This window comes from Rhinolophus hipposideros, assembly GCF_964194185.1.
Source record: "Rhinolophus hipposideros genome assembly, chromosome: 3".
In the NCBI taxonomy this organism is placed as follows: domain Eukaryota; kingdom Metazoa; phylum Chordata; class Mammalia; order Chiroptera; family Rhinolophidae; genus Rhinolophus; species Rhinolophus hipposideros.
The window spans coordinates 62445416-62468318 of NC_138049.1; the positions used below are offsets into that span (position 1 = coordinate 62445416).

Below are 22903 nucleotides of genomic sequence, written 5' to 3' on the forward strand. Positions count from 1 at the left end.
AATGGAAAAACAGGCATTTGCCTACACTGCTGGATGGAAGACAAAATAGTGCAGCTGCTTTGTAATACAAGTTGGTGGTTTCTTATAAAATTACATGTACACTTACCATAAGTCTCAATAACTCCATTTTCTCTAAGGTAGTAACTCTGAACTTGACTACCTTAATGTCCCTAAAAATAATCCAGTTGAATGCTAGACCTTTCATGTGTGTATGTGTAGTATTGATTAACAATTGAAGTCTACGTCTTTTGTCTTTTACTGGGAGATGTCTGTGAACGTTTTAATTTACTTTGTTTTTAGATCTTGGATTCTCTGCAGTGGCGGGACCGGTTTTGGACTGTGGCCGACACAGTAAAAGTGGATACCCCAGGCCTGGCCTTGCTTGCCCTTCACTGGCATTGGGTTTTAAAACATTTGGTCCGTCAGTTCCCGCAACTCCTAATGAACCACGAAGACAAGTAAGACTCAGAGTAATAATGTCAATATCTGCATTGCTGATGATGTTAAAGAGAAGAGGGTTTAGAATTGAAATTGTTTCTTCTTGCTTTACTTTGGTTTATTTCCTTGGCCTATTGCTGAATGTAAATCAAGTATAAAATGTAAACGATGTCTTACTATCCAGCATTTCCCCCTTTTCTTACTTACCCCCTTTTTTCTCCTTGTTTAAAGATACTACAAAGAGGTTCAGACTGTCTCAGGACATATTCAGAATTGCTTGGGGAGCCCGGCTGGTGGCTTCACTGGTATAAAGAAGTTGCAGAAGTTCCTAGGACGACCATTTCCTTTTAAGGTACACCTTTGAAGCATGGCATAAACACAAAGATTTGACCTCTTAAGTTCTGGAAAGGGGGACTGCCATTCAACTGGATTCATTCTTGCCTGCAAAGCTTAACTTTTAAATGTTCAGTGATTACTATGATTTGTTAAATATTATCATTTTACTTATTCTTGAGACTATTGAAGCTGGGTAGAGTTTTGACTTTATTACTGTAAAAGCTGAGAGCAACAGGAATAAACAAACCCTATGTTTTCTAGAAGCATCGTGGAAATATTTTAAATTTCTTCTCAGACATGAGCAGGCTGTTAAAAAGAACCACGTTTCTCCTCTATATAGGATTTCCTGGGTTTTGTTGTTTCAGGACAAGCTGGTGGTGGAGTGTTTTTCACAATTGAAAATCCTTAACAAAGCCCTGGTCATCAGGGAGCAGGCTCCTGCCCTTGGGGAGAGTGGATGGCGGGAAGACATTAGTCGACTCCAAATGGCGGCTTCTGAATGGAAATTAAAGAAAAGTCTCCTTCATGCTGGGGGATTAGTCCTCAGAGCTAATATTCTAGAAGATGTCAAGACAGGTAATATACTCTGGAGTTTGGGTTGCTGATAGATGCTCTAAGAAATTTTAAGTTTTCCCTTAGATTTTCTTTTCTTCTCTCTCTCTCTCTCTCTCTCTCTCTCTCTCTCTCCTCTCCCCCTCTTTTTTTGGGGGGTACACTATAACTACCATTAAATAAGTGTCCGACATAGAGCTAAACTTTTTATAGTTTAATTCTGTTATTAGAATTGTACAGGTATTAATATCATTTCATAGATCCAAAACTCAAGCTCAAGGTAAGCTGAATTTAAGTTAAGCTCACAATTGCATAACTGGCTGTTGGGAGTCTCAGCCTGTACTATTGACCACTATGCCTTAGTACCACATGTGTCTTTTTGTCCAGATGAATTGAAGAATCTTGTGAATGCTCAGTGTTTAGAACTAAAAGCCAAAGGAATTTCACTTGGTCTTCTGGATCAAAAGCCCAATGGAGCTGCCTCCCTGTCCCAGCCAGACTGTACCTCCTTAATCCAACTCACCAGGAGTGTTCAGTTATGGCCTGCAATGGAATACCTGGCTATGCTTTGGCAATACAAAGTGACAGCTGATTTTATGACACAGGTTTGTCTGAGAAGGTAAGCCATTTTCCTCAGGGCAACTTAATTTCTTGTTAGATTACTCTGTGTGTCCTACATATAAAACAAAGTAATGTTAAGGGGGAATAGTTGCTGAAGCAGAGGGAAGTCAGTTCCCACTTTGGAAAGACAAAACTTCTTGAAGATTCTTTGCCTATTCTGACTCCACCTTTAACAGTTACTGGGTATTTTTCCAGTGGAATTGCTTGCTCATTTTTAAATAAATACACTCTAAGGTCTGTGTATTTCTTGTTTGTAGCAGTTTTCTAGCAGTTTGTTTGATTAGCCCCACAGCCCACCCTTTCTCCCTCTTTATTTTTGGAACAGGTCCAGCAAAAATTGGCAACTCCAGATAGATGAGGAAATAAGCCATCATATCACATTTTGTCTTAAGCATACACCAGTTGCTCCTCAAGAGTTTCAAGGCCTTTGGTCGTTACTGCACCATCAGAAGGTAAAAATCAAAAAGTGAAATACATGAGAGCCAAATGTTCTTTTGCAGTGATTACCTCGGTATTTTTCAGTTCTTATCACAGAATCATTTTATTCAGTTTCTGGTTAAATTGGGCTAAAATATTTGCGTATTTTTATTTTGTTTGCTCAAAAATATATTGTGAGAGTGGTGTTACTCTTCCCTCAATAATAGCTTTTGAATGTGAATACTGGTAAACTGTAGTTACTACAACTTCATTAGTTACAACTTTAATTTTTATATAGTATTCATTTTATCTATTTTGCTGATATTATAATCGTATGATTTATTTTACTTATATCGTCTCATACAACCTTATAAAAGCTGATCTCTTTGTTTTATAAAATTGTAATCAGGATAAGTGACTTTACCAAGAGGACCAGGGTGGCAGAAAATCTGGAATGTTCAGATTACTATCTTTAAGTCCATGTTAGTTTTAGATGGGCCTTACAAGATAGAGACCTCGTAACTTGATTTATAGAATCTTTCTCAGGTGGTCTCTTATCTAATTATTCCTTTATCTCTAGATGTCTGTTGAAGAAATGAGCTCTTTGTGGTCCGACTTGCTTAATTCCTCGTTCACGTCTTTCTGGAGCAGTACTGTGACCACAGACCCGGAGTACTGGCTCTCATGGAGCCCTCTCCCTGCTGCGCAGCAGAGGGAGATGCCCAAGTCCCTTTGGGACTCCACACTGAAGGTTTGTTGGCCTGAAGTCTTAAAAAGGTTTGGTGATAATGGGAAAGATTTCACAAAAGATCTAGCAATAAACATTTATTTCTAGGGTAAAGCACTGACTAAGTAATTGTAATACTTTATTTTTTGTAGGATATTAATAAGTGTAGTTTCCAAAGTGATATTCTGTCTTAAATGACTTGGGAAACCCTGAATTAAAGTGAAAAAAAGTTTGCTTTAAAAAGTCTTTTTTTCTTTCTAATTAAACTACTCTTTCCTAAGTATGAAACATTTAAACAGTACACAAATGTGTACATATATGTGTATGTGCATATACATACATACATAGTAGAATTCAGTAGAAATAACCACTCTTTCTTTGCTCTGTATCTTGTTTACGTGTATTTTTATATTAAATATATATGTAAACAAAAATAAGATCACGTTTTTTGTTCACATAGTACATCGTGGAAACCTATGTCTATCATTCCAGCTTATTCTTTTTAAGATATTCCATCATTCTAATGTGCTGGAACTTAATCACTTTTCTTATTCATGTTTTAAGGTCTCTTGCCTTTATTTCCCCCCTTTTCTGTAATAAGCATACCAGTATCAACTACCTGTACAAATCTTTGTGCATTTGAGTATTTCTGTGGCCATGTTACAAGAACTGGAATTTAATCCTTGTTCAAAGTGTCTGTAGTTAAAGAAATTTATAGCTGTTACCAGAATGTCTAGCAGCTGGTTTTTGTTTTACTGTTTAAAACTGGCTAGGAGCTTATAAAGGGGAGGTCACAAAGTCCTGGGTGACCTCAGGAGGACTTGGGACTAGAGCACAAATCACTGATTATATATACGACGATCTATTGTTCCATAACCGTGCCACACTAGGTGTTACCAACATTTTAAATTATTGCCAATCATACGGTTTTTAACATTTCACTTTAATCAGTATTCCTTTCGTTATTTTTGAGATCAAACATCATTACATATGTACATTGATCATTTTCATTTCTTCTGAATTTTTCAGTCATATTTATTGCCCATTTTGGCAATAAAAAAATTGGGTTGTTCATTGTCATTTTATCATTGGCTATCTCTTTATATATTTATTAAACCTTTACCCAACATATGGTTGGAAATGTGTTTCTGGTGTTTTGTTGTCTCTCAAGTTTTATAATGGTTTCTTTTTAAATATGCCAGTCCCTTTCTACTTTGTGCCTTTGGTGTCATGCTTTTTAAAAAAGTCTTCCTTCACTGTCTCTAGGGCTAAAAATCATTTACTAATACTTTCTACTATATTTAATAGTTTCATCTGGATATCTTGTTGTGTGAGGTAGGCTTGCAAATTTTTTATTTTATGCAGCCAGTATATCTGAAAGCAGTATAACTGCACCATTTTTGACTAATTCATCCTCTACACTGTCTTTTGAAATGCCACCTCAGTCATAAACCTTACTCCCACAGATGTTCAGGGATATATTTTTGGAGTTCTTTTCTGTGCCGTTCCTCTGTCAAAATTAATTTCTTTGTTGAAAAGCATTTCTCAGAGCTCTTAATGATAAACCGTGTGGATCCCCAAGAGTTACACAGAGTATCCAGTGCTGCATGTCAGATGTATGTGACCACTGAAGCCTTTGCTGTGGACAGCTATACTTTGTCCCACGTGACCCGGCCAAGAAGCACGGACTTGGCAGACTTTGTCCTTGGCTCATACCTTGGTCTCTGATTCTTCTCCCTGCCCCTAAGTCTCACCTTCCTGCAGTGTGTCCCTGGCTCTCTTGCAGTGGTCTTCCTGATACCCCGCTTTGAGGGGTGTTGTTCACGTTACTCAAGTATCCACCGCTCCTCGTTCCCGGAGCATGCAGTCCACACAGCCCACGTTCCCTTAAGGCCTCCTCACACCTGACTCCATCCGGCGCTCCTCGGGCCTGTCTCTGCTTGATGTGTCACCTGGATCTAACAACCTGAACCTCCTTTTCTTATTCTCTTTCTTTCCCGTTAAGGTGCCTTGTGCTGCTTGTGGAAATCCTTTTAGTTAATTTCTGAAAGTTATTTGATTCTCTCCATCCATCAGGGCCCCGGATGTCTCAGTAGAGCCATGTTCTCCAAGTGCTGCTTTGAGGTCTTGACCAGCAGCTGCAGAGAAAGTCCCTGGGATGTGAGCGGCCTCCCTATCCTGTCCTCCTCACATGTCACCCTGGGAGAGTGGGTTGAGAGAGCCCAGCAGCTCCAGGACATCAGTTCGGCGCTTTGGGCCAACATGGCTGTCCCTTCAGTAGCAGAGTTCAGGTATTCCATCCCCCTGGGCAGACTGTACGCTCCTGTTGTTTCTCTAGAGCACGCAGCAGGAACCTCGGTCAGAACTGGCTTCTGTAGTGACTAGTTACAGTGGGTGAAGGCAAGGCTGTTTTCTGGCTGGACCAGCAGGTTTTCAGCCCTGACAGCCCTACCATGAGCCTGCCAGCTCCTCCATCAGTTTTAAGCATGTCTTGACCAAGAGGGTAATGCTTAGAAAACCGTATAAGATTACAGGAGAATAGAAACTCACCTCTAAGTATTGGCAGTGCAGTCTGACATGTCATTTTGTGAAGGAACGAGGGTGTGAGAAAGTAATGCTATTTGATGCAGTGCAAGCCTTTAAGTGTTTCCTTGTCCCCACAGACGCACAGATTCTCAGCTCCAGGGGTTAGTGCTGTGCCGGCACCTGGCAGGCCTGGCAGAGCTGCTCCCTGAGACCCGACGGCGAGAGTACATACAGAACTGTGAGCAGCTGCTATGTGGGGACAGCCAGGCCTTCCAGCACGTGGGCCAGACTCTTGGGGACATGGCAGGACAGGTGGCACTGCCCAAAGAGCTGCTGTGCCTTTTGCTCACCTCTCTGCGCCACTTGTTTGGAGAAGGGGAGGGTAAGCGGGACCTGCCTGAGCCAGCCCGGCGTGGGAGCCTCTGGGTGAGCCTTGGCCTGCTCCAGATTCAGACGTGGCTTCCCCAAGCGCGCTTTGACCCTGCAGTGAAGAGGAAGTACAAGCTCAAGTATGCCAAGGAAGAGGTATGGAGAGGAGAACTGGGAGTGTGGGCTCCATCCCTGACTGGCTGGGTTTGCTTAGTATTATATATATATCGATCTTTTTCCTCCCTCGTGCATGCTCAGCATCAAAGGGGTGATTTTGCATGAGCTGCCTTGTGACTTCCCAGCTGTGTTCTGAAGACTGTTTCCTCTATGAGAGTTCCTCTGAGGAGGGCACCTTCCTTAGGTTCTGGTGGCTCTGCCAGTATACTGCAGGGCGGAGGGCACTGCCAGAGAAATAGTTGTATCCCTCACTGTCCAGACTACCTCTCCCTGAACTAAGTTTTGGATGTTTTGGTTTGGATAACTTCTCTAGACAGGGTATAGTATTCATCAGGTTTTGAATTTTTGGTGTTCATTATCTAAAATTCACGAATCAGGTAGTTCAGATCATTTAGACATCCCTTGCTATTTGAACTTCCAATCAAACCCAGGAACTAAATACATAAAGATAGTGATATACTACTTCTGTATTTTGAAGAAGGAAAATTGTGTAGGTTGGAGTGAAAGCTAAGCAGCTGTAGCAGAGTCTCAGAATTTCAGTGGCATAAATAAGATAGTTTCTTTCACCTAACCACTCTGAGCTGAGCGGTTCAGGTTAATGGAGCAGGCCCTTGGGTCATTCAGGAACCTGAGTTCTTTCCATCCAGTTGCTCTCCTCTCCCGCAGGGTATTGTCTGCTCTGGCATGGTCCTACCTTCTCCTCTTTCCATTAGTTACACCAGCTGCAGTGTGAGTGGAAGACCCGAAACCTCTTGTCCCAGCTACAGACTGGAAGAGACTTAGAAGATGAGCTCGTTATCAGTTACTCTCATCCTCACATCAGGTAACCAGCGGAGTGATTATTTGTGTTGGGGCTTATAGACATTCCTTTTTACAAAGACATTTTGAGGCTGACCTTTGTAATGTAATTACAGTGTTAGCAGAGGTGATGGTACACATCTCTGAACTACGTTAGCAATTCACTCTCAAAGCCAAAGCCACGGTAAGAGTTAGGAAAATGAAATACTCTGTGAAAAGAGGGAGCCAGGAGTGTTGAAACCAGAACTTATCTCAGTGTGTGTGATGATACACATCGTGTGGGTCTGCTGCCTTAGGAAATACTGTGTAGTGCCGTGGGTTCTGACTTCAGTTCTGTCCCCGCCTTTTGGCTTTAGATCTTAAGGAGACCACATAATGCCGTTAAGCCTCAGGGTCCGAATCTGTAAAAGAAGGATAACAGAGCCTACCTCAGTGAGTTGTGAGGAGACTTTGATGAGACGTGTATCTAAATTACTTAACATTCTGTGTGGCACGTGGTAAATGCTCTCTACATATTATCCATTTTCATTATAATTGCCAATTATTATCATCTTATTATCCATCAGTAGCTGAAATGTCTTCATTCTATTTTCCTGAGGGCTCAGTCTAGATTTTTTGCTCTTCTTTTGACAATTTGCATATTGTGTTAAATTGCCTTTAGGTTGCTTCACCAAAGGATCCATCAGCTGGAGAATGTAATCCACAGCCTGTCCAGGAAGCAGGCCTTCAGACCCCCGGTCCCTGCGTATGAGTCGCTGGCACAGGACATCCATCACTACGTCACCAGCATTGCCAAGGGCCCTGCTGTTCAGGATCTGCTTGCGCGGCTCCTGCAGGCCCTCCATGTGGATGGGCCTCGGTCTGCCCAGGTGGCCCAGAACCTCCTGAAGGAGGAGGCCTCTTGGCAGCAGTCACACCACCACTTCAGGAAACAGCTGGCCGAGGAGTATGCCCTGTACCCAGACTCTGTGGCCCCACTGCAGGCATCCATCTTGCAGCTGCAGCATGGCATGAGGCTGGTGGCGTCCGAGGTCCACGCGTCACTCCACAGCAACGTGGTCTGTGCAGACAGGCTGGATGCCCTGGCCACATCCCTGTTGGCTTTCCCGTCGGTGAGCCCCACCTTCCCCACTTACTATGCTCATGCAGATGCTTTGTGCTCAGTAAAGTCAGAGGAGGTTCTGCGAGGCCTTGGGAAGTTGATCCTCAAGCACTCAGGAGGAAAGGAAGTGGAAGGCAAGTGCCACAGACCCTGCCCCACCCGAGAACAGCTGCTGATGAATGCCCTCCTGTACCTGCGCTCCCACGTTCTGAGCAAGGGAGAGCTGGACCAGAGGGCCCTGCAGCTCTTCAGGCATGTGTGCCAGGTAAGCCGTGTGTGTGTGTGGTGGGGGTTGCCTGACCCCTCCTCCTGAAGGGAGCTGGCAGCTTACGCTGCAGGACCCAGGGTGCAGAGACAGTGTGGTTAGTGAACGAGCACCTGGTGTCTGTTTTTTTCCTAATATTTAATGTCAGGTTTTTGAACTTTTTCCCTCGTGTCTAAGTGATTTTAGAAAATTAGTGGTATTAAACCTTTATCTGTTACACACTGCAAATAGTTTGTTGGTTTTCTTTTGACTTTGTTTATGGTGGTTTTTGCCATGTAATTGTATCAATTTTTATTAATATGAAGAAAATAACTTGTATTTTCCTTTACTAACAAAAGCAACTTGTTCTTATTTTAGATAATTAAAAGAATAAATATAAGCAAAAAGTATTAGATTTTACCAAACTGTGTTAACATACTGGTGTATCTAATGTTAGGCTTACTTATTTGTATATATGTATCTGTAAATGTATGTCTACGACATTCTAAATTTATTTTAAGTCATTTGTCCCAGTGATTTACAAATATTTTTTAGTAGAACTCTTTACAAATAAAAATCTTAGGATAGTGACCCAATATTTAACTGATAAAAGAGCTTCTCTGCTTGGAACAGTTCTATCCCCTCCATGGTCCCGGAGACTGGCCCTTAAATCGCTGGAGTTCTGCAAGCCAATAATAATGTCTGTTCTGTCTTATAACTTGCTTTAAAACACCTGACAGCATTTGGTGATATTCTTCCCCATAATTATGTGGTTCTTCACTTGCATCATATTTAGTGGCTGTCTAGTTTTCTATTGCATGGGTATGATATAAGTGATTTAACTAATTTCCTATTTTTGAGCACTTATATCTGTATGTACCTTTTTTGCTGGTTTTGGGGGGACAAAACCAGCACTGCCATTATTAATAGCTTTATAACTAGGTCTTTGGGTACAAATTCTAGAAAGTGGAATTGCTGGGACAAAGATGAACTGCTTAGGCTTTTAATACAAATTAGTAACATCGTATTGATGGGTGGATGCTTGTTGCTCAGCCTTCATCAGTACTCTATGGTTTCTTTATACCGTTTGCCAATTTAAGGACCTAAAATCTTAGAGGTAGGAGGGCATTTAAGAAGTGTCTGATAAAGCATAGCCCAGTTTCTCCTGATTGGTGCCCTAAGCACTGGGCCAGTTCCTAGAGGTGCCAGCCAGGAGCAGCCTGACTCAGCCCCATGGTGCCGACCCCGAGCCTGTCCCTAGTATACAACAACCTTAACTCCTGACCGGAAGCTCCCATCTCTCCTATAGCAAGTTTTTGTACCTGTGAACATGTAACACCATGGCAAAGGGTAATTTAGGAAATGTGGGTTGCTACAGATGCAGTTTGAAAATGAAGCCCACTTGGTCTCTGTTACCTGGAATTTAGTTTCTTGGCAGTTGGCATATATTTGTTTCTGTACTTTTGTTTTCATGAGAAATGAAGAGATAGCAAGTCTTCCCTTTTTTCATTGCAAGTGCCCCAGGAAAGGCAAATAAGCTTCGCTCTGATTGTGTGACTTTTCAGGAAATCATCAGTGAGTGGGATGAACAGGAACGCATAGCCCAAGAGAAGGTTGAGCAGGAGAGCAGCCTGTACAGATACAGGAGCAGGAACTCCCGGACAGCCCTGAGCGAGGAGGAGGAAGAGGAATGGGAGTTCAGAAAGCAGTTCCCACTGCATGAAAAGGTTGGGGTTGGTTTTCGAATGCATTCCCTTGCTAACACACGTTCACTTCCAGTGGTTTTGTAATCTTTTTACTATAGCTTAATACTTAACAAGTCGCTACCTCGCTTTCTTCGTTGTTCACACTCCACCTTTTCCCCTTCCTTTTAGCCTGATTAGGACTGCATGTTGATTTTTAAAAATTTGATTGGTCTCATGTTATGTACAGGACTTTGCGGATATTTTGGTCCAACCAACACTAGAGGAAAAGGGAACTTCCGATGGGCATGAAGAAGAAGCGTCTGCAGACCCTGCCTTCCTCTCCCCGAGCTCCATGCAGGCTGTGATGCTGATTCACCAGCAGCTGTGTCTCAGCTTTGCCCGGTCCCTCTGGTACCAACAGACTCTGCCTCCACATGAAGCAAAACATTACCTCAGCCTCTTTCTATCCTGCTATCAGACAGGCGCATCTCTTGTGACACACTTCTACCCTCTGATGGGTATGGCGCTTTACTTTTGTTATACTCTTGGGAAATCAAAGTAAATAGATGTAATTGCTACTTCTGGAACAATGAAAACCATTACCTCCCTGTTTTTGCTAGATTTATTTTTGGTGGAATTTTCTTAGTTTAAAGGACTTAACCTAATTTAAAAAAATTGATATAAAATTTTGCAATAAAGATGGATTTTCATCATTTGAATACTTTGGGATAAAAGGATTAAGAAAATAACAATGTGGACTTAGTTAAAATGGTCTTGTTCTTCAACATTATTTCCAGTTTGCCTCAGTGTTTTTCAAATGAAATCACGTATTCCTGGGGGCAACCGGGGAGCTCAGAAATTAATCTCACAGTATAGGGTTTGATGCACTTTTCTCCATGACTTCATGAGTTGTTCCATGCAAGTAGGAAGGAGGCTTTAAATTTTATTTCTATCTACCAAGAACAGCTACAAAAGCTGGGCATTTGAATCCTTCAAAGCAAACTCTGTACCCTTTTGGTGACACCCAGGTAACATTCAGGTTGCTCTGTCTATCCTAGAAACTTAGCAGATTTCTGTCACTGCTGTAGTGTTGGGGTAACAGTCCTCTAGGCTTGTTTTGCTTTGGGGGTGAATGGCATTGAAATATCTGCTTCATTCATTCTAGCAGTTCATTATATTTGAGTGTGTTTCTAACGTTGTTTGAAACTTGATAGAGCAGCTTACTGAGTCCACTGACTGCTGTGATGTTGGTAACTTCCCAGGAGTCAAGCTGAATGACCAACTCTTGGGCAGCCAGCTTTTGGCCTGCACCCTCTCCCATAACACTTTGTTTGGGGAGGCGACCTCGGACCTGGTACTGAAGCCTGATGGGCCCTATGACTTCTACCAGCACCCCAACGTCCCAGAAGCACGGCATTGTCAACCTGTGCTTCAGGGTTTCTCAGAGGCTGTCAGTCGGCTGCTGCAGGATTGGCCGGAACACCCAGCACTTGAGCAGGTAGGGTTGCTGGTGAGGATGGGGCCTTGAGGATGTGGCCTCTCGCCATGCCTGGGGGGCATTCACTTGTACATTGGAACATATAAACAGGTTTGCAGAGAGAACCCCAGTTCAGTGAGACTCCTCACTACAGAATGAACATACTTGTGTTGCTCTGGCACACATGACGTTTGGGATTCCACTAATTTGATTGGTTGGTCGGGGGGGGGGTGTCCACATATCACAATGCTGCTGTGCTGTTCTGTGTATTCAGACACATAAGCATATTTGCAAAGGCCTGACTTTTTCAAGATTGGCAGTTTTAACTCAGACCTTGCTCTGTGTTCTTCAGCCAATTTTATAAAACCTCTTAGAGAAATAAGAGTAATTATCTTATCAAACTTAATCTTATTTCCAGAGTAGTGCAGCAGATAAAATGTTTGTCTCAGATCCAGAGCCCTGGAAGTTTTATCCACAGCTTTCACATGTGCTTGTGAAGCATGGCCTTTGGGTGAAACTTCCAGGGAGGCCTCTTTTTCAGTACTCTGTGACTTTGGGTGATTTATATTCCCACAGAAATACCCAAATTTTTTTGTTGTTGTTGTTTTTTTCCCCTCCCTATAGTTGCTGGTTGTAATGGACAGAATCCGTAGTTTCCCACTTTCCAGCCCCATCTCAAAGTTCCTGAATGGCTTAGAGATCCTTCTGGCAAAGGCACAGGTATGCTGATCTCTCTCTCTTCCTCAGTTCAGTTTGTAGTCAATTGGAAAGATTATCTTTTGGTACCTTTCTTGTTAGAGGGACAGAAAGTTATAGTTTGGGTTGGAGAAGGATTAATCTCCTCGGTGTTTCTGGTATGGGGTCCCGTGAGGGACCTACCTGCCTCACCTGTTCTCAAGGAGGGATACAGTATCCACTAGTGATGAGCTGAGGGATCCCTGCCAGGACCTTTGGGTGGGCCTTCAGATTGGCAGAGTTGTCCCCCTCCGTCCTCTCACAGCCAATTAGCTGCTGCTGCCCTGATTTCTCAGATGAGGGCTCTGAGCTTTGAAGGGGTCACGTGACTAATAATAGGAATTCAGACTCGGGTCTCCACATCCTGTACTTTTTGCCGGCCTCTAAACTTGACTCTACTGGAGCTCTGTCAAGTGACCAGAAAGAAGTTGAAGCTGGATACACAAGATGTAAACACATTGCTGCTATTGGTAAATTAGCATATGGTCTTCACGCAAGAAAAGTCCAGGATGTTCCTGAGGGAGGAGGTGATTGAGGAATTGAATAATGGCCATAGTACATTTTATTTTTGTTTCTTCAGGATTGGGAGGAGAATGCAAGTCGAGCTCTGTCTCTGCGGAAACACCTTGATTTGGTCAGTCAGATGATCATCCGTTGGCGTAAACTGGAACTGAAGTAAGTGATAAATTTGTCACTTCTCTTGCCCTCCTGACCTTATGTTGCAGGGATGTTCGTTTTCTGATAGTTTGTTTCTTCAGAGTTTAGGTAGTAGGGAAGTTCCAGAATGTGCTTTTCAGTCATTAATCACAGATTTAAAAGCTAGGCATTAAAATGACCTTAGCAGAGACCAGATAACAGCATACTTCCTGAGGCCACAAACTGGGAGGTTTCTCCATCTCCATGTAGCTTCTGCTTCTGTGATTTCAGATATTTCAAATGGGTTTCTTTAAATGCTTCCTTGGCCTCTTCTCATGTTTCAGCTGCTGGTGTATGAGTTTGGATAATACCATGAAGCGCCACACTGAGAAATCCACCAAGCACTGGTTCTCTATCTATCAGATGCTCGAGAAGCACATGCAGGAACAAACAGAAGAGCAAGAAGGTAACGCCTGTCGTTACACTCCCTGCCTATTTCGAGGTTCTGAGCTAAACTGAGTGCTACAAAGTGTGGGATTGACCTTCACCATGCCCCCTCTCACCACTGCTGTCACATAGGATGATGCATCATTTGACTTCATGGTACCCCTGAGAGGTCAGCCCGGAAAGCTGTGTAGTTCTTCTCTTCATAACGAAAGCCAAAGAGGTTTATGTGACTTGTCCAAAGTCTGGAGAGTTAGTCATAAGATTTCCTTGTTCACTTTGGTTTTTCTCTTAGTAGTTAGCAGTAAACGTGCTTGAGTTAAAATAGTTTCATACTTACAACAAGCACCTCATAATTCAGTTTCATAATTTGCTGTGAGTGCATTTAACACATATCCTGAGTACACCCTTTTTTTTTTTTAAATCAGCTTGGAATGTAGCCACAGTCCTTGCTTAAAAACTTCCCTTTAATTGTGGTCTCTACTGGACTGCCATCCCTCAGTGTATCCCATAGTATACAGCAGGCACGTTTTGAGTAAGTAATGGCTGCAGGCACATACACGTTTTCCTCTTTGAATCTCTAAAGATGACAAACAGATGACCCTGATGTTGCTGGTCAGTACATTACAAGCATTTATTGAAGGATCCTCACTGGGAGAATTCCACGTGCGGCTTCAGATGCTGCTGGTTTTCCATTGTCACGTCTTACTGATGCCACAAGTTGAAGGAAAGGGTAAGAGAATGTATATGTTATTTTTTTTTATATGTTTTGTTTGTTTTGTTTTGTTTTTAATTTTATACTGCACTGTTAAAATGGGTTAGACTTTGATTTCCCTGCATGACACAGGTATCTTCTTGCATACCAGGTTTTGAACAAGATACTTGTAGTTGTCTTTTACTTTAATGTGATTCACATTAGATACAGAGAAAAACATTCAAAGTACAGTACAAACTGGTTATCGTGAAGCACCGACAGTGAACTCTGGCAGAGGTAAACTGCCAGGTGCAGGTCTGCGGAACTGGCGTGTTGAGGCAGCACATCTTTTTGTCTAGACAGTGTACGTGTCCTGCTAAGCTGCTGCTCCATCCAGGCTGTGATTAGGCCCTTTGATACAGTGAGAACACTGCCTGGTGTCAAGTAACTGCACCTAAAACTCCTCCTGTCAATTACTGTCCCGACCACAGCAATTAGGATAAAACTGTCAGTATAAATGAGTCTAGACTGTGTTTGAAGGAGTAATCAAGGTGAGCCTCTCGATATGCCATCTCCTAAAGCAGCCTCCAATTTCTGCTGACTTTAGTGTAAGAGTGAGAGAAGAGGTTTTGAAATTGTGAGTCTAGCAGAACGTCTGAGTACACCATCTTTAAGAAGTGCAAAAAAAAAAAAAATCACTACAAGCTAAAATTAAAAAATAGTGTAGGGTTGAGATCTTGTATCTCTGGGAACTGCTAAATTCAGACAGGCTGATGAGCCTGTAAACATCATGCTGTCATCTCGTGGCCTAAAGAGTACTGAGGAAAGAACGTCTATGAAATAATGCAGCCCACAGGTGGAACCAGTAGCACATGCAGCAAGTGTGGTGTTTTTTGTTTCCTTTTCATTTCTTCCAGATTCACTTTGCAGTGTGCTGTGGAATTTGTACCATTATTACAAGCAATTCTTTGACCGGGTCCAGGCCAAAATTGTGGAACTTCGTTCCCCCCTAGAAAAAGAACTTAAAGTAAGATGAATAGCTGTTATGATTACTCTTGGGAAAACAAAACCGCAAATTCTTTTTCCATTCTGTTCTTTTACCCATTTAACAGTGAGGCAGGGGGCTCTGGGGAATCTTGCCAAGTAGGATGGCAAAATTTCCGTTTTGTGGCATTGGCTCCATTGCGGAACTGGCCAAATGTGTGGGTATAAGGGGAGTGGCCCCTAGCAAACCTCCTCGAGAGGATGGCACAGGTGTCCAGTAGTGAGTGCTTCCTCTCCCAGTCTTGCCCAGGCTGATCTTCCCCTCAGAGGAGCAGATCCGTGTGCCGTTGAGGTGCCAAGGGGGAAGGAGGGCCTTCTCTTTTTGGAACTTCCCGTAGTTGTGGAACCAACCCAGGTATCAGCTGGAGTACTGCCCAGGTGACCTGTTGATAGTAGAAGCACTCTGGTTTTCATTTCTTTGAGACAAACACATGGTTCCTTTTTTAGACTTGTTTTACTTGTTTATGACACGGTCCTGTGTTTGGGATGGAGAGGGCCCTGGTTTTTGGCAAACAGATGATCTGGAAAGAAACAGAATGACTCCAGGTTTATAAACCATTCCTTGAACTTCATTTATCTTACAGGAATTTGTTAAGATATCCAAGTGGAATGATGTCAGCTTCTGGTCCATTAAACAATCTGTGGAAAAGACACACAGGTAATTCCTCTTTTAAAACGGGGTGAACAAAGCTCAGAATTTTCAAACGGTGGGATGCAATGGTTGTCAGTGCTGATCTTACTACGAAAGACTAGATCGTGTGGGTGGAGCTTTTCAGCACCACCCAAAGCAGAGTCTAGCTGCAGGCAGCACTGGTGTGCCCCGAGGCAAAGCAGGCTGTGTGCTATGGAGGGTCGAGTCTTCTGCCACCTATTAGGGGTTTTAACTTGAGTGAAGTGATCCCACCATTCATGGCTTTAGTTTTATCTTCTGGAAAAGGGAGATGACAGTACCTGCTATACTTGAAAAAAAAAACAAAAAATGATGATTATGAGTATCTAAGGAGCTCATTGTATACGTAAGGTACAGGCTATTAAGTAACGTGTGTACACATGATGATGTCATGTTTACATTTCCTCACTTCCACCCATTTTTTTTTTCACTCCACATCTCTCTCATTACCAGGACTCTCTTTAAATACATGAAGAAATTTGAAGCTGTCCTGAGTGAACCCTGCCGGTCTTCCCTGATGGAGAGTGACAAGGAGGAACAGCTTGACTTTTTGCTGCAGCCAACAGAAGAAGCCACAAGTGAGGCGTCTCCCATTCAGAGTCTGAACAAGGCACTGAGGGAGACCCTGTTAGCCCGGCCAGCGGCTGTGCAGGTTTGCTTATTCCTGGGCCAGTCCAGATGGGATCCGTGCTGTGTGTGTGAGGAGTGTTGTAACTAGGCAAGGAAATGCCTTTGACATCTTGCTCTTCAAACGTTTATAGCATTTGTATGTCTGTCTGACCCTGCTGCAGAATAAGACAAAAAGCATGGATCCTGGTGCTGAAAGTTTAATATTAGACTATGGGAAATAGGTGCTGTCTTTACCAGTAAGCATGTCATTTACCTGTGACAAAGATTAGGAGCAGTTACGCCGTTGAAGCTGCCTTTGGTGCTGCCACATGAAGCTGCAACACGGCGCGTGAATGTGTGCGGTGATGTGCTGGTTTGTAGTGGCTGCTGATGACTGTGGTGTAAATACTCTCCTTGTAGTCAGTTTCAAGCACCAACAGATAAGAGCTGGCTTGCAAAATTCCTGAAAATTTAACAGAGACCTTGGATGAGCAGGTCTGTTACAGGATGGGTGTTCCTGTTTTATGTCCTCGGGTGTAGGGACCTCTGGGGTTCGGGGCACACCCGTAGAGTAATTACTTTTGTCTTCTTATTGTACTTCCCACCCTGGGTCTGTAGAGTTAGCAGTGGAGTTCCTCAGGCTATTTTAGCATTTTAACACTACAGAAAGCATAATGGAAATTGAGCCTATAGCCATGACATGGCTCTACAGATAAGATGGCTGCCGAGTTTATGCTCACTGCTGCTGTCATGCTGACCACAAATTTTGATTTGCTATCCATGACAGCATAGGAATTTAGGGGTTCAAAATAATGAAAATATGCCCCTATGGACGAAATCTTTTTCCCTTATCTAATATTGTGGTTCTTGATATTTGTACAGGAAGTGGAGGGTGGGGGGGGGTGATAGTAATAGAAGGAGGATTTGGTTGATCAGTTTAGCCTTGCTATGTGTCTGAGAAACAGTGCAGCAAGCACCTCAAAGGCAGCAGTTACTCATTCTGCTGTGTTCAGAGATCAGAACTGGGGGGTCTCCTTGTGGCTAGCACAGAAAGCATTGCCAGAGGTGGGGGTCCTTTACTTCCATGATCTCACATGGAGTAGTATGAGCTCAGTTTCCTAAATATCCATGGTACATGTCTGTTTTAATTTTGGTGGTGCTACACTTAGGCTTGTGAGATTTCAGAGATGGTGAGAAGAGAATTGAACATTTGCTGAGCTGGGTGTGTGTAGAGGGGCACAGCATTTTGATTCAGCACCCGTGCAGGCTCATGCTATTACTTTTGCTCTTGGCAGGAAAACTAACCTGTGCTCTGTCTCATAGGCCACAATTCCAGAACAGCATCACAGCTCTCCTTTCCCCTCGGAGGGGGAACTTCTGTATCGCTTGCCGAAGCTCCTGAAACGAATGCGGAGGATGTGCCTGGCGCTCATGAAGGAAAGCCGCCTCCCTCACCTAGTGGAGGGCCTTGATCAGTTCACTGGTGGGTGCCAGCGCCAGGATTAAGGGTGGGGTTTGCTCTCTCTGTTTTCCCCAGTGGCCCAGGAGGGCTGGCAGTTTGTCACCTGTGTCTTTTTTTGTCATCTTGAATAATAGTGTTGAGTAGTTAATTGAGTAAACAAGTGGGCTAAATACCAGCAGAGCCCCAGACATGGGAGCCAACTGAGATTATACAGACTTTGATCACAGTTTTCATCTTGTCCTCCGCTCATGCAAACTAGTGCTGTGTTAGGCCATCTGTATCAAGCTTGTCTGTATCAGCTCTTGTTGGTTGGGGGCAAGAATAAAGGGGACGGAGATGGATTACAGAGTCTCTAAACTGTCCCCACCTTTCAAAATGTTGTGTGTCATGAGTTAAAGGAAGAGGAAGATTCATCCAGTCTTTTGCTTTCTTCATTTCAAAGAGGTATGACAGTTTCATCTCCCTGGACATCCTTGCTCAGGGAAATGGAGAGCCAAGATTTGCTCTGTAGTATAGGAATAGCCACTAGGGACAGGAATCCAGAGCTCGATAAGATAGTTTGGGCTCTTGGCAGCTTTTCACCACTCCCCCCGCTCCTCCTCCAGTGTGTGTGGTATCAGAGTGAGTCTAGTCTTTTTAGCTTACAGTCTGGTCTCAGGGACCTCTTTACTTTTAATGCTTGTTAGAATGATAGCCTAATATCCATTGGTGAAGATGACCTTTCTGCCTGAGCCTGATGATAAGGGTGAATGGAATTCAGGTCCCATGTGCATCTACTGGAAAGGGCACCCGCTCTGTATGATGCAAAGCATTCTCTCCTCTAACCCCCTATAGTGTCAGTGTAATTGGTCCGGTGCGCTTGCCATCATCTGGAAGACAAGACTACTTTTATTAGTTTGCTAGGGCTGCCTTAACAAAGTACCACATATTGGGTGTCTTAAACGACACAAATTAATTTTCTCGTAGTTCTGGAGACTAAAAGGCCAAGATCAAAGTGTCAGCAGATTTGGTTTCTTCTGAGTTCTCTCTCCTTGGCTTGTAGATGTCTGTTTTCTCTCTGTTTCTTCACACGTCTTCCCCTGTGTGTATCTGTGTCTTAATCTCCTATTTTAAGGGCACAGTCCAATTAGATTAGGGCCCACCCACATAGCCTCAGTTTACCTTAATTTCTCTTTAAATGCCCTATCTCCAAAGATAGTCACATTTGAGGTCCTGGGGGTTAGGACTTCAATATAAATTTAGGGGCACACAGTCAGCCCATAATATTGCCTGTGGCAGGCTGGCAGCACCTTTGGATTATAGGTACCTCTGGGTATTCAGGAAGGCAGCATGTTGCTGGAGAAAGAACTTGGGCTTTGGAGTTGGTTAGGCCAAGGTTCAAGTCCTGTCTTCAAGTCCACACTTTAGCTGAATGGACTTTAGAAAGTGATAGACCTCTCTGAGCCTCTCTGAGCAGCTACAAATAAGTGCTTCTGGAGTTGTGCGGATTAAAAGAACATCTACCAAGAACTAGGTACAGGATAGGAGTTCAGTATGTATCGTATTTATAGGAAATTTTACTTCAGATCATTTAAAATTTGTAGTATAAATCACTGCACATAGTTGACACTTAGTAAGTGCTTTTCTGCTTGATTATAAAACCCTAAATAAAAAAAGAATAACTATTTTTACTCAAGTTGTTTGTTATCAAGGGATATGAAATCCCTTGTGTTTTTATTTTCTAATTTCCATGCATCTTGTTGATCACTTTCATTGAGAATTTACCAAATGCTAGGGACAATGCTAGTTATCCAGGATATGAAAATAAATAACACCTGGCCCTCAGTTCCCAAAATGTCCTCGCGTCTTGGGTAATTTTAACATATTAATAAGCTCTTGGGATTTCCGTGTTTTCCCCCTTGGTTTCCCGTCAGGTGAAGTAATTTCCTCTGTGAGTGAGCTACAGAGCTTAAAGGTGGAGCCGTCTGCAGAGAAGGAGAAGCAGCAGTCAGAAGCCAAGCACATTCTCATGCGGAAGCAGCGAGCCTTAGCAGACCTCTTTAAACACCTTGCAAAAACTGGTAAGGTTCTCGCTTGAAGCCCGATGAAGTATAATCACCAGCTTTTAGGGAGAAAAACAACATGGGTGAATTGGAGATATTCTTGAGAGACAGTTGAGATGGTGGGAAACAAAAGTTGGCAAGTACAGTTTTGAAATGCCGTTCTAAGAGTTCCAGCCATACATACATAACAAAAATCCTATGATGAACCATTTGTGAGTCCCAAATGTTTTCACATTTTTGTAATGAAGTTTCTCAGAAATAGTGTTTTTTTTTTTATTTTCATCACCATATGTTGTACAACACCCACCCTTCCAACATAGCTTAGAGTGCTGCTCTCCTCAAACTTGGATGCGTGTGCGAATCACTGGGGAATCTTGTTAAAGTGCAGAAGTAGCATTTGGTGGGTGAGGGGCAGGGCCTGCGCATCTGCTTTCTAACAAGCTCCTGCGTGTTGCTGTTCTGAGGACTCTGAGTATCCATGGCATAGAGGCGGGGGGTGAGGGGACAGCACATCCATTCTTTCCTGAGTTTCTTTACTTAAACACATGCTCTTTATTTCCTAGGTTTGTCATATCGTAAAGGTCTTGCCTGGGCCCGTTCGAAAAACCATCAGGAGATGCTTCATCTTCGCCCGTTAGATCTCCGGAGCGCGTTGTCTATAGTTAGCAGCACTCAGGAGGCTGATTCTAGGTTTGTTGTTTTAATTATAAATGGAGCCAGTCACTGAAACCTCCCTGTCCACATTTGCTAAGACAGGGCTAACAATACCTCTCTCCTAGCTTTGCTATAAAGATAACATTTAGAAAAGTGCCTGGCTCAGGATCTGGCATGTGATGAGCAGTCAGTAAGTGTTAATTTTCTTTTCGTTTCTCTTTCCTCCTGTATTCACCTTTTCCATGATTGTTTTGGTCCTTGATTTTCCTGAGGTCTTCTCATTTGATTTGAATGCACAAATGAAGATCTGCAAGAGAATAGCCACCTTTTTAGCTGTTTCACATATATAAACCTCTTTCCAGTTCTAATATATTCTTGAATTTGAGAGCCTGTGAACTTTGAGATAGCGCTCCCTCTGTGTTAACCACAGCAGAGGTTATAAGATGATATGCATGAACTGGGTATGACATACATTTGGGTTTTGTTTGCTCAGTCACCTTCTCAGTGCTTTAAGTTTGAATTCAACACATTATAAAAAGTAAAAATTATACATAAAAATTCTGGATTTTCAGTTTTTTCGGGGAAATTTGGCCAGGTGGGCTTGCTTTGCCATGTGGTCAAAAGTTGACTATAGGTCCCTCCTTTTGACTTGCTCTCCAGTTCACTCTGATCTGTAACAATCTGTGTTCTCCCACATTGAGGTCAGCTGTCATTGCTCTGTATGATTTTGTGCTTGGCTGTCCTTAATCATTTATGTTATCTGCTTGGTCCCTATAGGCGTCAGAATTTATGACCCCTAGTTTCCACTGCCAAGATAGTTATCAAGTTCTCATTAAGGAAACCATATTGTCATCAGCATTTATTTCCCCGGTGTACTTCCAGTGCTAAGTACCTAATGCATCCTTTGCATAAAAGACTGATGAGTGCCTGACTGAATGAGCCTTCACAGAGATAAATCTGTTCAGACTCTAAGCTTCTGATTGTACCAATCCCTGAGTCTTTCGGATTTGGGGTAGGAGGTGGTGGTTTTAATTAAGTAAATCATGATTGATTTCTTTTTCAGGCTGCTTACAGAAATCGCGTCTTCATGGGATGGGTGCCAGAAGTATTTTTACCGGAGTCTTGCACGGCACGCCAGACTTAGTGCAGCCTTAGCTGCTCCTGCCAAGGTAGAATGATAGACCCTCAGAATTGCAGGGCGCCGCGGGGCAAGGTCTGGTTCTGTTCCTCCCAGGGCAATGTTCTTAGACCTTGTCAAATAATAATCGTCTGTTACTGGAAGTGATTAGCTTCTTGTAAAACATCATTACACATACAAGACAAATCAGTATAATTTTGTGCTTAATCATTAGAGAGCATCTTGTAATAAATTGTTACTCACATTTGCCAGGAGGCAAATAAGCAAAATTATGGGAAATGAACCTCAAATTGAGAATGCCATCTTCAGATCTTTTTCTCCTTGTGAATTGGGGGAAAAAAACACTAATGTCCAATTTTGGTGTTAAGCCTAGTTCCTATTCATGGAATATCAGTGATCTGTAGAAGGATAATTTGAGAAGCACTGCTCAAAAAGCACTCTAGAGTGCAGCACATCCAAACCTTATCTAAGCAAGGGACTCTTACCCCAGACAGTATGGGAGGAACTCGCTTTCTAGTGGCACCTATGAGGGTGGTGGTGTTTGCCAGCAACACCTTCTGCATGCCCTCCTTCCCTCTGCCAGGAGATGGGCGTGGGCAACATTGAGCGGTGTAAAGGGTTCTCGGCGCATTTGATGAAGAGGCTTATCCGGCAGCGGCGCTCCCTGACCACACTGACTGAGCAGTGGATCCTCCTCAGGTACCAGCTGACCAGTTGGGTTTGTGGCCTGAACTAGGAAGGATGGCATGGGTCAGCGCAGAGTTGCTGCGTGTGTTGCTATCAATTGTGAAATGAAATTTGAGGCTCAGAGAGGCCAGTGGGGTTTCTCTTGGTTTTTTGTACTGGGCTTCTCTCTGCCCCCGGCTTCTGATAACACCTCGTAGGAGAATGGGGACTGGGGATCGCGTTCAGGGCTGAGTCAGACGGTAAATATTGCCATGGCTGAATGACACCTGGGTACAGAATGAGGGCATATGTGGTTGACGGCCCATGTGGGCTGAGGGGTGTGTTCGTGGTATCGGGGTGTTCCAGTCTCTGGGCACAGGTCAGATTTGCGTCTGCTTCAGTGTGTTGGGCTTTTTGGACCACAGAGTTGCAATTTGCTGAGCCATACATGGATGGTCCTCATCGGAAATGGATGTTTAAAAGATGAGGACAGTTAGGAAGCCCATCAGCATCTGTTAAGTGTTAGAAGGTGGTATTCCCAGGCTAATAACTTCACTTTAGCTAGTTTCTGCTGCACTCGTAGGGTTTATCTAGCAAAGTGTACTACATTTACTAGATTTTTTTTTTTTTAAATAATGGT

At 43.1% G+C, this 22903-nt stretch overlaps 1 protein-coding gene across 2 annotated transcripts in view; it reads left to right on the top strand.

Moving 5' to 3' along the window:
* MDN1 (midasin AAA ATPase 1) overlaps positions 1-22903 on the top strand; it is a 130699-nt gene that overhangs the window by 80630 nt on the left and 27166 nt on the right. For both annotated transcript variants that reach the window (XM_081045201.1, XM_081045202.1), the window contains exons 54-78: positions 301-458; positions 670-790; positions 1140-1350; positions 1714-1945; positions 2273-2399; positions 2945-3115; positions 5168-5382; positions 5755-6142; positions 6877-6986; positions 7623-8328; positions 9873-10034; positions 10240-10510; positions 11255-11490; positions 12094-12189; positions 12785-12879; positions 13185-13306; positions 13871-14017; positions 14896-15005; positions 15607-15680; positions 16146-16344; positions 17625-17784; positions 19677-19823; positions 20369-20495; positions 21523-21628; positions 22181-22296. In XM_081045201.1, the coding sequence (XP_080901327.1) occupies positions 301-458; positions 670-790; positions 1140-1350; positions 1714-1945; positions 2273-2399; positions 2945-3115; positions 5168-5382; positions 5755-6142; positions 6877-6986; positions 7623-8328; positions 9873-10034; positions 10240-10510; positions 11255-11490; positions 12094-12189; positions 12785-12879; positions 13185-13306; positions 13871-14017; positions 14896-15005; positions 15607-15680; positions 16146-16344; positions 17625-17784; positions 19677-19823; positions 20369-20495; positions 21523-21628; positions 22181-22296 (4607 nt within the window). The remainder of the gene's footprint in view (positions 1-300; positions 459-669; positions 791-1139; positions 1351-1713; positions 1946-2272; positions 2400-2944; positions 3116-5167; positions 5383-5754; positions 6143-6876; positions 6987-7622; positions 8329-9872; positions 10035-10239; positions 10511-11254; positions 11491-12093; positions 12190-12784; positions 12880-13184; positions 13307-13870; positions 14018-14895; positions 15006-15606; positions 15681-16145; positions 16345-17624; positions 17785-19676; positions 19824-20368; positions 20496-21522; positions 21629-22180; positions 22297-22903) is intronic.